At 44.9% G+C, this 15,155-nt stretch overlaps 1 protein-coding gene across 1 annotated transcript in view; it reads right to left on the bottom strand.

Annotated features, from left to right (window-relative positions):
* LOC126108294 (adenylate cyclase type 5-like) overlaps positions 1-15,155 on the bottom strand; it is a 693,279-nt gene that overhangs the window by 492,326 nt on the left and 185,798 nt on the right. Inside the window, exon 2 of the mRNA XM_049913517.1 lies at positions 11,304-11,425. Within this exon, the coding sequence (XP_049769474.1) occupies positions 11,304-11,386 (83 nt within the window). The 5' untranslated portion in view covers positions 11,387-11,425. The remainder of the gene's footprint in view (positions 1-11,303; positions 11,426-15,155) is intronic.

Genomic DNA, 15,155 nt, shown 5'->3' with positions numbered 1-15,155 from the left:
AATCAGGTACAGCAGCGAGCACTGGAGTTTTTTAGGGAAGGAGATTCGTTATTTGTGAATCTGGAAGAAACTATCTTGAACAGTTTATTTTGGGGATGGAAATTCATTTAATACTTTCTTGTTATTTATGTTAAAAGAGAAGATTTTAGTGAAAGTTCAGAGCTGTGTTTGTAGTTTCTTTATAATGAGAGAATTTTGTTTTCGTTTGAGTCTTCTTACGGTGTGCAGTCTTTTTCTCAATAATAAGAGTCTGATCTCTCTAAAACGATTTGCTTTAAAGTAAAATTCACCTACATGATTTATAGTAAGGTTGAGTCTTTACCGTGTGTGCATTGCACCTTAAGCCATAATAAGCAACAGACTGATTCTGATAAAAAGAATTTAGAGTAGATTATTCGTCTTTAGCTACTGTATCTGTTGATTTTTATTTCCTTTCGAGAACGTCAGTACTCCAGAGACAGAAGCAGCATGCTGAGCAAGAGGTAAGTCACTTTGATGTCAGGGAGCATCTCATCTTGCATTCTTGTGCAAACAGTGTGTAGTCAGGATTGTCAGGTGTCGTAGTAGCAAGCACAGTAATTTTCAGTGAAATGTGTTGAAAATTTCAAACAATTATTTTCCTCCAAATAGAGCAGTAATTTATTTTTTTGGATATTCTTAGATTAACTTTGCACTTCATATGACCGGTCGTTCATAATGTGCTCCGGTACTGAGTTTTAGTTACATAGCTTTGATTGAGCACACAATCACTTTATTTTGGCATTTAATTAGATTCGTTTTCTTTATTTCAAATTTTTGCATTTGATGAAGTTTAACTTGTTGTTTCACGACACTGTTTACATCTACAACACAGGGCCAACCAACAGTCACTTTCGCTCTGCAACTGAATACTTTATCTAAGTACAGGTTACACAGGGAGAAAGTTTTTGAAATAAATATATTGTTTCCCCACATACGAACAAATATTTTATAGAAAGCTTTAACTGCGTTCTGCAGTCTTCAATTGACTTACATATCTAAAGTGCATTTTTCGATATTGGGTTTGATTATTTTCCATGTGTATATCTAGGTATCCGATATATCCGTTGATTCTTTTTCTTTTTTCTGCGTTGTCTGTTTGTTTCCTGTCCGAAAAATAACTGAAGTTATTCTTGTCAAAACCATTCAAATTTTCTACTAATGCGTGCATATATTCGTAATTCTGTGTCTCGTTCTCTAGTTGAGCTATATAGCTAAAGGCACTCTTCTGATACTACACAAGATTTATTTATGATACATAATGTTTTAGACCTAGGTATGTGTCATGATGTCTATAACAGCTGTAGAACTTGATTTTACGTTCCAAAAAATGTTTCTCTTATTTATATGGGGCTGATCATTATAGTTGTAATTTGAACTATTTTTTCCGATGTAGAGAATTTTAAAATGAAAATTGTGTGTGTTGTTTACATTTCAAAATACCACCGACAATATGATGTCGCCATATTGTTCACATCGATCGTTGCATGTGTACTACATCACATGTCAAAAATCGACAATTACTTTTGCAGTTCCCCCTTTATCACATGGATTACGTCTAAACAAGAAAAAGATTATGGGTGGAAGCCGTACAAACGAAAATGTATCTGCCCAAAGCATAGTACACTGTACAGTTACGTGAACAGGATCACCGCCTATGTTCTATGTCTACGTGCAATAACCACGCACAGACTGCAGGTGGAAGCACTAGCAGTGGAGGGTATGTAATGTGTGTCAGGGGGACGAGCGGAACAGTGCAGTCGTTGTCGTAGTGGGGAATGGAAGGATTTATCTGCCGTCCAAAAGGACACGATCATTGGCTTTCGGGCCAACGGTGGAAGCATGGTAGAGCGAATCCGGCGTTGAGACAACCGTGGTGCCACACGGGCAGTAGATAACAGGGGTGAACTACGGCTGCAAAGGCGTGTACAGCAGAACATACACAACGTGATCAAAAGTATCCGAACACATGCCTGAAAATGGCTTACAAGTTCGTGGAGCCCTCCATTCGTAATGCTGGAATTGAGAATGGTGTTGACACACCCTTAGCCTTGCTGACAGCTTCCACTCTCGCAGGCATATGTTCAGCGAGGTGCTGGAAGGTTTCTTGTGGAATGGCGGCCCGTTCTTCACGGCGTGCTGCACTGAAGAGAGGTATCTATGTCGGTGGGTGAGGCCTGGCACGAAGTCCCAAAGCTATTATATAGGATTCAGGTCAGGAATCTGTGCAGGCCAGTCTATTACACGGATGTCATTGTCGTGTAACGACTCCGCCACAGGTAGTGCATTATGAACAGGTGCTCGATCGTGTTGAAAGATGCAATCCCCATCCCTGAATTTGTGTTCAACAGTGGGAAGCAAGAAGGTGCTTAAAAGATCATTGTAGGCCTGTGCTGTGGTAGTACCACGCAAAACAACAAGGAGTGCAAGCCCTCTTCATCAAAAACACGACTACACCATAACACTACCGGCTCCGAATCTTACTGTTGACACTACACACGCTGGCAGGTGACGTTCAGACCTATGGCCTTTGTAGACTGGTCCCTTCAATTCCCACAAACCAACCAACCAGACGACATTCACTGGGCATTCGCCATACCCACACCCTGCCATCGGATCGCCACATTGTGTACCATGGTCCGTCACTCCACCCAAAGTTTTTCCGTTGTTCAGTCGTCCAATGTTTACGTTCCTTACACCAAGCATGGCGTCGTTTGGCATTTAATGGCATGATGTGTGGCTTATGGGCAGCCGCTCGATCATGACATCCAGGTTTTGTCATCTCCCGCCTAACTATGGCAGTACTTGCAGTGGATCCTGATGGAGTTTGGAATTTCTGTGTGATGGTCTGGATAGATGTCTGCCTATTACAGATTACGACCCTCTTCAACTGTCAGCAGTCTCTGTCAGTCAACAGTCGAGGTCGGCCTGTCCGCTTTTGTGCTGTTCGTGTCCCTTCACGTTTCCACTTCACTATCACATCGGAAACAGTGGACTTAGGGATGTTTAGGAGTGTGGAAAGCTAGCGTACATGTGTATGACACAAGTGACACCCAGTCACCTGACAGCGTTCGAAGTCCGTGAGTTCCGCGTAGCGCCCCATTCTGCTCTCTCACGATGTCTAATGACTACTGAGCTCGCTGATATGAAGTACCTGGCAGCAGGTGGCAGCACAATGCACCTAATATGAAAAACGTATGTTTTTGTGGGTGTCCGGGCACTCTTGATCATATAGTGTATGTACAACTGTTGAGCAATTGACCGTCGAGACAAATATGTTAGCTACCAACAGAACTGTTCAGCTAACGTTGCTGTATACGGGCGTCCGCAGCATGCAGCTTGTGCAGTCGTGCTAACCAGTGTCCATCAGCAACGAAGACTGGAATTTGCTCGGCAGTACTGTAATTGGACGCCCACAGAATGGCGACAGGTGGTCTTTTCAGATCATCAAGTTTTATGCTAAATCGGGATGTGACCGTTGGCCTGTATTGTGTGATACGTCTGAAAACAAATACACTGTAACAATAGTCGGAATTGCCAAGGTCAGAGGTCATTCCCTGGGTAATCTCGTCATTCTGGAAGGCCCAATGAACCAACACCAGGATTCATCTATCCTTCGGGACCATTTCCACCCCTAAGTGTAGTTTGTTTTTCCTCAGCACGATGGCATCTACCAACAGGACAATGCAACATATCACATAGATTGTAGTGTAAGTGCGGAAAGCACCAGGGTGAGTTCACTGTAGCCTCTTGACCATCAGACTGGTCAGTTTTAAACCGAGTCTATTATTTGAGGGACCACCACGATCGGGCTGCCCGAGCCATGGATCCTCGACCGACAGACCTATCGCAGCTCGCCACGGCACTGGAGTCGCCACGGCTCCATCACATCCCTTTCGGCATCTTCCACATTCTCACTGACTCTGCTCCTATAAGTCTGTCAGCGATCTGCGCTGTAAAATGTGGTTATCTAGCTTTTGAGAGGTGGTCACATTAATGTGACGCGACACTTCATGTTCGTGGGCAGAGCACGGGTAAATTCTAGTGTCTGATTAAACTTGTCGGCTTTGCGCACTGACGTTACATCTAGCAAGGGGAGGCCACGACGTTTGGAACGCGGATTTACTGCAGACTTCGTACACTCGTAGTACGCCATCAGGACAACAAAACGTGTAAGCAGTAGCGCGTACTTCTCAAGCGTTACTGAGAAAATCGCAAGATAATTTCGGTCGTCAATTATATACCTGCGCGTGGCCATTTTTACTATGAAGCGCCGGCAGCCGAGTGGCTCCGCTCAGGGACTGGCTGTTGTGTTGTCCTAATCATCATCATTTCATCCCCATCGACGCGCAAGTCGCCGAAGTGGCGTCAAATCGAACGCCGGCACGGTAGCTAAGCGTGTTCGGACAGAGGGTTAGCTGCGCTCTGTAATAAAAAAAACTGAGTTAATCGATCAACAACGAACTTAAAAGGGTGTCCTACGACGTCCGCCCCAAGCACATACGACGAACGAAAACGAACAAAACTGAAAATAAGAAAAAAGAAAAAAAAGAGTGGATAGCGTTCAAGCCCTGTACTCGTTGGGTCGCTGGATCGTGTCCCACTCGTCAGCTTTGTTTTTTCTAACACAGTCATTTTCTTTACTATTTATATTACAATTGATGTAATGGGACAAATACGTGTAATCGGATGAACTTTTATTAAATTTACAATGTTACTTGGCAGTCAACAAATCTTTATTATCACAAATAATATAATATTCATAACTACCGACTAGTAAACGACCAAACGCATAAAGTGATACTGAAAATGTGTGCTTGTCCCTGTCTTCAAAATTGTTCGTATTTAATCGAAAGTGAACGAGAAATTGCTTCTCGTGAAGACGCTATTAAAATACACTCGATAATGCATGACCAATTACCAGCGCCGATATTTAAGGAAATGCTGCGTTATGCATGGTTTCCATCCAAATTATCGGCTGAAAGAGAGGTTTTTGAAAATGTTAACAAGGTTTGTTTTTCCACGGAAAACCTCAAAAGACCTTGCGTGTGCGGAAACATAGCATTTATTCAATGCAGCTGGTGCCGTTTAACTTTGTTTTTCATGTTCTTACGAAAAATACCATCTCGCAACTTGTAATGTCGAAAGCGACGATTAATTGTACATCTTTCGAAAGCCGTCTGTGCCGGTCAAAACTTGGAGGTACCAAGTCGTTTCGGGCTCCTTCCAGGTGTAAGGGATTTCTCAAATCACGGACAAGAATACATTTTCTGTATCACTTTATGCGTTTGGCCGTTTACTAGTCGGTAGTTATGAAAATTATATTATTTGTGATAATAAAAATTAGTACACTGCCAAATAATATTGTAAATTTAATAAAAGTTCATCCTATTACATATATTTTTCCCATTGCATCAATTGCAATGTAAATAGTAAAGAAAATGACTGTATTAGAAGAAGAAAAGCTGACGAGCGGAACTCGATCCAGCGACCCAGCGATTACAGGGCTTGAACGCTAACCCATTTTTTTTTAAATCTCATTTTGTTCGCTTTCGTTGGATGTATCTGCTCGTGGCGGACGTCGTAAGACACCCGTTTTAGTTCGTTGTTGGTCGGTGAATTCAATTTTATTTTTACAGAGTGGAGGTAACACTCTGACCGAACACGCTGAGCTACCGTCCCGGCAACCACTCGGCTGCCGGCGCTTATGCTAAAAGTGGCCACGCACAGGTGTATACACTCCTGGAAATGGAAAAAAGAACACATTGACACCGGTGTGTCAGACCCACCATACTTGCTCCGGACACTGCGAGAGGGCTGTACAAGCAATGATCACACGCACGGCACAGCGGACACACCAGGAACCGCGGTATTGGCCGTCGAATGGCGCTAGCTGCGCAGCATTTCTGCACCGCCGCCGTCAGTGTCAGCCAGTTTGCCGTGGCATACGGAGCTCCATCGCAGTCTTTAACACTGGTAGCATGCCGCGACAGCGTGGACGTGAACCGTATGTGCAGTTGACGGACTTTGAGCGAGGGCGTATAGTGGGCATGCGGGAGGCCGGGTGGACGTACCGCCGAATTGCTCGACACGTGGGGCGTGAGGTCTCCACAGTACATCGATGTTGTCGCCAGTGGTCGGTGGAAGGTGCACGTGCCCGTCGACCTGGGACCGGACCGCAGCGACGCACGGATGCACGCCAAGACCGTAGGATCCTACGCAGTGCCGCAGTGGACCGCACCGCCACTCCCCAGCAAATTAGGGACACTGTTGCTCCTGGGGTATCGGCGAGGACCATTCGCAACCGTCTCCATGAAGCTGGGCTACGGTCCCGCACACCGTTAGGCCGTCTTCCGCTCACGCCCCAACATCGTGCAGCCCGCCTCCAGTGGTGTCGCGACAGGCGTGAATGGAGGGACGAATGGAGACGTGTCGTCTTCAGCGATGAGAGTCGCTTCTGCCTTGATGCCAATGATGGTCGTATGCGTGTTTGGCGCCGTGCAGGTGAGCGCCACAATCAGGACTGCATACGACCGGGGCACACAGGGCCAACACCCGGCATCATGGTGTGGGGAGCGATCTTCTACACTGGCCGTACACCACTGGTGATCGTCGAGGGGACACTGAATAGTGCACGGTACATCCAAACCGTCATCGAACCCATCGTTCTACCATTCCTAGACCGGCAAGGGAACTTGCTGTTCCAACAGGACACTGCACGTCCGGATGTATCCCGTGCCACCCAACGTGCTCTAGAAGGTGTAAGTCAACTACCCTGGCCAGCAAGATCTCCGGATCTGTCCCCCATTGAGCATGTTTGGGACTGGATGAAGCGTCGTCTCACGCGGTCTGCACGTCCAGCACGAACGCTGGTCCAACTGAGGCGCCAGGTGGAAATGGCATGGCAAGCCGTTCCACAGGACTACACACAGCATCTCTACGATCGTCTCCATGGGAGAATAGCAGCCTGCATTGCTGCGAAAGGTGGATATACACTGTACTAGTGCCGACATTGTGCATGCTCTGTTGCCTGTGTCTATGTGCCTGTGGTTCTGTCAGTGTGATCATGTGATGTATCTGACCCCAGGAATGTGTCAATAAAGTTTCCCCTTCCTGGGACAATGAATTCACGGTGTTCTTATTTCAATTTCCAGGAGTGTATTTCACGGCCGAAATTATGTTGCAATTTTCTCAGTAACGCTTGAGAAGTACGCGCTACTGCGCACACGTTTTGCTGTCCTCACGGAGTACTACGAGTGTACGAAGTCTGCAGTAAATCCTCGTTCCAAACGTCGTGGCCTCCCCTTGTAAGGCAAAGAGGCTACGTATAGGCAATCTATGAAAACAACAGATCATACTCGTAAACAAACGAATATAGTATACGCTAAAACTTCGATCACATTCACGCAGTTATTTACTTAGTCATGTATTATATCGAAACGAGGTGAAGGTAACGAAAATTAAAAACAAGAATTAAAAACAAATCACGTCTGGTAAGAAGTTTTCTTGTGATTTATCCCACTATAAAAGCACAGAGTACCTTTAAATGCCATTACAGTAAAGCGCATGGTGATATCATACTGTTACGAGGGTGAGTCAAATGAAAACCTTACATTTGTAATAACAAATCGAAATTTCGCGCCGTTATCCTGTAAGTTGGTGAGCGTGCTCCAAACGGCGTGCAGAATGTTCTGTAGGTGGCAGCATAGTGGTGAAGGTAACTGCACTGTCGCACTGTCGCAGTATCAGTATAAAGATGGCCGCCCCACCTGCGACTTGAACCAGGGAAGAATAGCGTCCTGTTATTCGGTTTTGCGCAGTGAAGGTGTGAAACCTATTGAAATTCATCGACGAGTGAAGGTTCGGTACGGTGACGCATGTTTGTCACAGCAGCAAGTGTGACTTCAGTGCAAGATGCTCCTCGTCCAGGTCAGGCACAACCAGTTGTGACTCCACAGAACATTGCAGCAGTTCTAGCCACAGTGAAGGAAAACCGCCGAGTGACACTGAATGAAATTGCGGCATGTTTACAGATTAGTCATGGCTCAGCACAACATACTGTGCACGATGTGCTCCAGGTTCACAAAGTGTCTGCAAGATGGGTGCCACGGCAGCTGGCTCCTGAAATGAGAGAACGACGTGTTGACGCTTGTGAAGAACTTCTTCGGCGCTTTGAACGAAAAAGTGATGGCTTCCTTGCAAGAATCGTTACTGGGGACGAAACCTGGGTTCACTTCCACCAACCAGAAACGAAGAGAGCGAGCAAGGAATGGCGCCATTCCTCATCACCAAAACCGAAGAAGTTTCGAAGAGAACCATCAGCAGGGAAAGTTTCTTTTGGGACGAAACAGGCGTCATTTTGGAGCATTACATGCATAGAGGGACCACTCTCACCAGCGCATCATACACAGATCGCCTAAAAAATCATCTGCGGCCTGCAATCAAATCAAACCGACGTGGATTGCTGTCAGCAGGTGTCCTTTCGCAACACGACAATGCAAGGCCCCACACTGCCCGTACACCAGTTGCAACAATCACAAACGTGCATTTTGAGTGTCTTCCTCATCCACCACACTCACCAGTCCTTGCCCCGGGTGATTTCCATATGTTTGGACCACTCAAAGACGCCATGAGAGGAAAGAAGTTCCGTTCTGATGAAGAGGTACGGCACGCGGTGCGTGAGTGGTTGCGCGGACTACCAAAAGAATTTCTTTCTAAAGGAATTTATGCACTTTGTAAGCGCTGGAGGACTTGCATTCAGCGTGGGGGAGATTATGTTGAGAAGTGATACAGATTTGTACCACTTCTGCACAATAAGTAATATTTTAAAAAAATATTTAAGATTTTCATTTGACTCACCCTCGTATAAAATAGCGTTAATTCTAAATTAATTATTGAATCTAACGGGAGGAGCGCAGGAAAGTGGGAGTTTTGGGAGGTGAGAAACTAAAATGTATCAGAAAAACGGGAAAATTAAATGATTGACAACAAATGCAAAACAGTAGCATAAAATGTGGAGAAATCGACGCACTAAATTCTAAAAGAGAAGCTAGTACATGACAAACGAATATCAACGAAACCTAGAAAATATTGGAATCCATAACTAGAATTAACCTATGAAGATAAATTCCAGTTACAGATTCCAACCGCTCCATGATTCATATGTAAATTATTTTTGCAGTTGTATACACTGAAACGTAATACCATTTGTAATTGCTCTCTAAAACTACTGCGGTGCATAACAAAAATTAGAATCGGTAACTGGAACTGACCTTCTATATAGGTCAATTATAGTTACCGATTCCAATATTAGTAACCTTTTTGCAGTATTTCAGAGAGCAAATACAAATGCAGAAGTCATATTAGCCTACATTTGAGTACACACACGTGCTGAAATAATGATATAATTAATCAATCACCAAATGGATGGAATCGGTAATTAGAATTGACGTATATCGGAGGTCAAATTTCGTTACTGATTTCAACTTTTCGATGGTTAATAATTTCGGACATTTTTGCTTTAAATCTGTGGGCTACAGTTTTGTAGGATTTCTACATTTCTTATTGATCTCAGATCTACCACAAAACAAATTTTTCTCTTTTTAATAGTAACGACGATACACTATGTGATCAGAAGTATCCGGACACCTGCCTGAAAATGACTTATAAGTCGTGGCGGTCTCCAGCGGTAATGCACGAATTCAGTATGGTGTTGGCCCACACCTTAGCCTTGATGACCTCTTCCACTCTCGCAGGCATACGTTCAACCAGCTGCTGGAAGGTTTCTTGGGGAATGGCAGCCCATTCTTCAAGGAGTGCTGCGCTGAGGACAGGTATCGATATCGGTCGGTGAGGCGTGGCACGAAGTGGGAGTTCCAAAACGTCCCAAAGGTGTTCTAGTGGATTCAGGTCAGGACTCTGTGCAGGACAGTCCATTACAGGCATGTTATTGTCGTGTAACCAGTCCGCCGCAGGTCGTGCATTATGAGCAGTTGTTCGATCGTGTTGAAAAATGCAAACGCCATCCCCGAATTGCTTTTCGACGGTGGGAAGCGAGAAGATGAATAAAAAATCAATGTAGGCATCTGCTGTGATAGTGCCATCCAAAACAACAAGGAGTGCAAGCCCCTCGTTACGACTCTCTTCAGCTGTCGGCGGTCTCTGTCAGTCAACAGACGAGGTCGGCCTGTACGCTTTTGTGCTGTACGTGTCCCTTCACGTTTCCACATCACTGTTACATCGGAAACAGTGGAGCTAGGAATGTTTAGGAGTGCGGAAATCTCTCGTACAGACGTATGACACAAGTGACACCCAAACACCACGTTCGAAGTTCGTAAGTTCCGCGGAGCGCCCCATTCCGCTCTCGCACGATTTCTAATGACTAATGAGGGCGCTGATACGTAGTACCTGGCAGTAGGTGGCAGCACAATCTACCTGTTATGAAAAACTTAAGTTTTTTTGGCAGTAATACGATACGTACAAATCCTATAACGCTTTAGAGCACACACTTGTTTATAGGATCTAAATAACTAATCGTGCAATGGTTGGGATCTGCAAGTAGAACTAACCCATATAGGTCAGTTACAGTTACTGATTCCAGTGTTTGTTAGACCCAAATTTTTGTCAGTTTTTGTTACCTGTCTACTCGTGCGGTAATATTTAACAATTAGTATTAAAAGTTAACGCTGATTCATAATTTTATGACCTCACCATGCGCTATACTGTACTGGAATTAACGGCTCTCTGTGCTTTCCTTACTCACATAAATGACGATGATAAATCATATCCGTCAAGTATACTTCTCTATTCCTGTTGTTATTTATTTTCCTCACCTTTAATTCTTGTCGGTATAATTTGTGGCTAAGTAATTAATCACGTGAACTGTGTTTGTAATTTTATCGTATGCTACATGCGTTTGTCTACGAATATGAAATGAGGAGTATTGCTGTACGATCAGCATCAGGTGAGACTGACGAATGACATCGAAAAAAGTACGAAGAAGGGCAGCTCGTTTTGTATTATCGCGAAATAGGGTACATAGTGTCACAGATGTGATACGTCAATTGGAGTGGCAATCATTAAGAGAAGAAGGTTGTTCACTGAACCCTCTGCCAAGCAGATGCAGATGTAGAATATGATCAGTTGCTTTCAAAGATTGCCCCTACGAAGCGTCTCTGCCTTAGGAATGACGTCATTGCTAAAAAAGCCGAAGAGTGGAATCAGACACTAGAACTGACCCCAGAGTACTGTAATGACTAGTGACTGTAATGACAGATGTGAGTTACCTGACGTTCTCGTGCCGCTGGATGTAGATCTTGTGGAACATGGAGTCCTTGGGTTTTCCCGCGATATCCGCCTTCATCTCCATGGCAACGTGGCGGGGCAGAACCGACAGCAGCAGCCGCTCCTGCAACAATCACATTCACGTCAAACACGGTGACTCCGCAAATGTTGTCTTTATAGCGTGGATGGTACCACTGCGAAGAGTACTTTTACGTTTGAAGGTCACTCTGTGGCATGTAGTAAAACGTACGCATTTCAAAAGACAGCAGATAATAATTATAATAGGAGAGGAATCCCAAAAGTAAGGTCTATTTTTTTATAAGTACACTACTGGCCATTAAAATTGCTACACCACGAAGATGGCGTGCTACAGACGCGAAATTTAACCTACAGAAAGAAGATGCTGCGATATGCAAATGATTAGCTTTTCAAAGCATTCACGCAGGATGGCGCCGGTGGCGGCAACTACAACGTGCTGACATGAGGAAAGTTTCCAGCCGATTTCTCATACACAAGCAACAGTTGACCGGCGTTGCCTGGTGAAACGTTGTTGTGATGCCTGCTCTAAGGAGGAGAAATGCGTACCATCACGTTTCCGACTTTGATAAAGGTCGGATTGTAGCCTATCGCGATTGCGGTTTATCGTATCGTAACATTGCTGCTCGCGTTGATCGAGACCCAGTGACTGTTAGCAGAATATGGAATCGGTGGGTTCAGGAGGGTAATACGAAACGCCGTGCTGGATCCCAACGGCCTCGTATCACTAGCAGTCGCGATGCGACAGGCATCTTTTCCGCATGGCTGTAACGGATCGTGTATATACGTCTCGATCCCTGAGTCAACAGATGGGGACGTTTGCAAGACAACAACCATCTGCACGAACAGTTCAACGACGTTTGCAGCAGCATGGACTATCAGTTCGGAGACGATGGCTGCGGTTATCCTCGACGCTGCATCACAGGCGGCCCCGACTGCGATGGTGTACTCGACGACGAACCTCGCTGCACGAATGACAAAATGTAATTTTTTCGGATGAATCCAGGATCTGTTTACAGCATGACGATGATCGCATCCGTGTTTGGCCACATCGCACTGAACGCACACTGGAAGCGTGTATTCGTCATCGCCATACTGGCGTATCACCCGGCGTGATGGTATGGGTTGCCATTAGTTACACGTCTCGGTCACATCTTGTTCACATTGTCGGCACTTTGAACAGTGGACGTTACATTTCAAATGTGTTACGACCCGTGGCTCTACCCTTCATACTATCCCTACGAAACCCTACATTTGAGCAGGATAATGCACTACCGCATGTTGCAGGTCCTGTACGGGCTTTTCTGGATACAGAAAATGTTCGACTGCTGCCTTGGCCAGCACATTCTCCAGATCTCTCACCAACTGAAAACGTCTGGTCAATGGTAACCGAGCAACTGGCTTGTCACAATACGCCAGTCACTACTGTTGATGAACTGTGGTATCTTGTTGAAGCTGCATGGGCAGCTGTACCTGTACACGCCATCCATCTCTGCTTGACTCAATGCCTGGGCGTATCAAGGCCGTTATTACAGCCAGAGGTGGTTGTTTTGGGTACTGATTTCTCAGGATCTATGCACCCAAATTGCGTGAAAATGTAATCATATGTCAGCTCTAGTATAATATATTTCTCCAATGAATACTCGTTTATCATCGCATTTATTCTTGCACATGCACTCCGTCTTCAAGCCACAAGTGGCCGATCGGAACCATCTACACGCAGCAAGCGGCTACACGGGTAGCAGGGGTTATGTGGCGTGGACTGGGCGGTTTTTTAGGTTAGATGGTCTCGAGCAAGTACAGAAAGGTCAACAGCCTCAAAGGGTGCGGGGCAAAGTCAAGACATGCGGGGACCAAGCAGCAATCGGTATTGTAATTGTAAACTGTCGAAGCTGCGTTGGTAAAGTACCGGAACTTCAAGCGCTGATAGAAAGCACCGAAGCTGAAATCGTTATAGGTACGGAAAGCTGGCTGAAGCCAAATTCAGCCGACGGTGTTTAGAAAGGATAGATTGCATGCAACCGGTGGTGGAGTGTTCGTCGCTGTTAGTAGTAGTTTATCCTGTAGTGAAGTAGAAGTGGATAGTTCCTGTGAATTATTATGGGTGGAGGTTACACTCAACAACCGAGCTAGGTTAATAATTGGCTCCTTTTACCGACCTCTCGACTCAGCAGCATTAGTGGCAGAACAACTGAGAGAAAATTTGGAATACATTTCACATAAATATTCTCAGCATGTTATAGTCTTAGGTGGAGATTTCAATTTACCAGATATAGACTGGGACACTCAGATGTTTAGGATGGGTGGTAGGGACAGAGCATCGAGTGACATTATACTGAGTGCACTAACTGAAAATTACCTCGAGCAATTAAACAGAGAACCGACTCGTGGAGATAACATCTTGGACCTACTGATAACAAACAGACCCGAACTTTTCGACTCTATAAGTGCAGAACAGGGAATCAGTGATCATAAGGCCGTTGCAGCATCCCTGAATATGGGAGTTAATAGGAATATAAAAAAAGGGAGGGAGGTTTATCTGTTTAGCAAGAGTAATAGAAGACAGATTTAAGACTACCTAACAAATCAAAACGAAAATTTCTGTTCCGACACTGACAATGTTGAGTGTTCATGGAAAAAGTTCAAGGCAATCGTAAAATGCGTTTTAGACAGGTACGTGCCGATTAAAACTGTGAGGGACGAGAAAAACCCACCGTGGTTCAACAACAAAGTTATGAAACTACTGCGAAAGCAAAGAGAGCTTCACTACAAGTTTAAACGCAGCCAAAACCTCTGAGACAAACAGAAGCTAAACGATGTCAAAGTTAGCGTAAGGAGGGCTATGCGTGAAGCGTTCAGTGAATCCGAAAGTAAAATTGTATGTACCGACTTGACAGAAAATCCTAGGAAGTTCTGATCTTACGTTAAATCAGTAAGTGGCTCGAAGCAGCATATCCAGACACTCCGGGATAATGATGGCATTGAAACAGAGGATGACACGCGTAAAGATGAAATACTAAACACCTTTTTCCAAAGCTGTTTCACAGAGGAAGACCGCACTGCAGTTCCTTCTCTAAATCCTCGCACAAACGAAAAAATGGCTGACGTAGAAATAAGTGTCCAAGGAATAGAAAAGCAACGGGAATCACCCAACAGAGGAAAGTCCACTGGACCTGACGGGATACCAATTCGATTCTACACAGAGTACGCGAAAGAACTTGCCCCCCTTCTAACAGCCGTGTACCGCAAGTCTCTAGAGGAACAGAAGGTTCGAAATGATTTGAAAAGAGCACAGGTAGTGCCAGTCTTCAAGAAGGGTCGTCGAGCAGATGCGCAAAACTATAGACCTATATCTCTGACGTCGATCTGTTGTAGAATTTTAGAACATGTTTTTTGCTCGCGTATCATGTCGTTTTTTGGAAACCCAGAATCTACTCTGTAGGAATCAACATGGATTCCGGGAACAGCGATCGTGTGAGACCCAACTCGCTTTATTTGTTAATGAGACCCAGAAAATATTAGATACAGGCTCCCAGGTAGATGCCATTTTCCTTGACTTCCGGAAGGCGTTCGATACAGTTCCGCACTGTCGCCTGATAAACAAAGTAGGAGCCTACGGAATATCAGACCAGCTGTGTGGCTGGATTGAAGAGTTTTTAGGAAACAGAACACAGCATGTTGTTATCAACGGAGAGACGTCTACAGACGTTAAAGTAACCTCTGGCGTGCCACAGGGGAGTGTTATGGGACCATTGCTTTACACAATATATATAAATGACCTAGTAGATAGCGTCGGAAGTTCCATACGGCTTTTCGCG

The sequence above is a fragment of the Schistocerca cancellata genome, chromosome 11, assembly GCF_023864275.1.
Source record: "Schistocerca cancellata isolate TAMUIC-IGC-003103 chromosome 11, iqSchCanc2.1, whole genome shotgun sequence".
Lineage (NCBI taxonomy): Eukaryota > Metazoa > Arthropoda > Insecta > Orthoptera > Acrididae > Schistocerca > Schistocerca cancellata.
The sequence above is the reverse complement of the archived record's forward strand: the minus strand, read 5'-3'. Positions and strand labels throughout refer to the sequence as shown.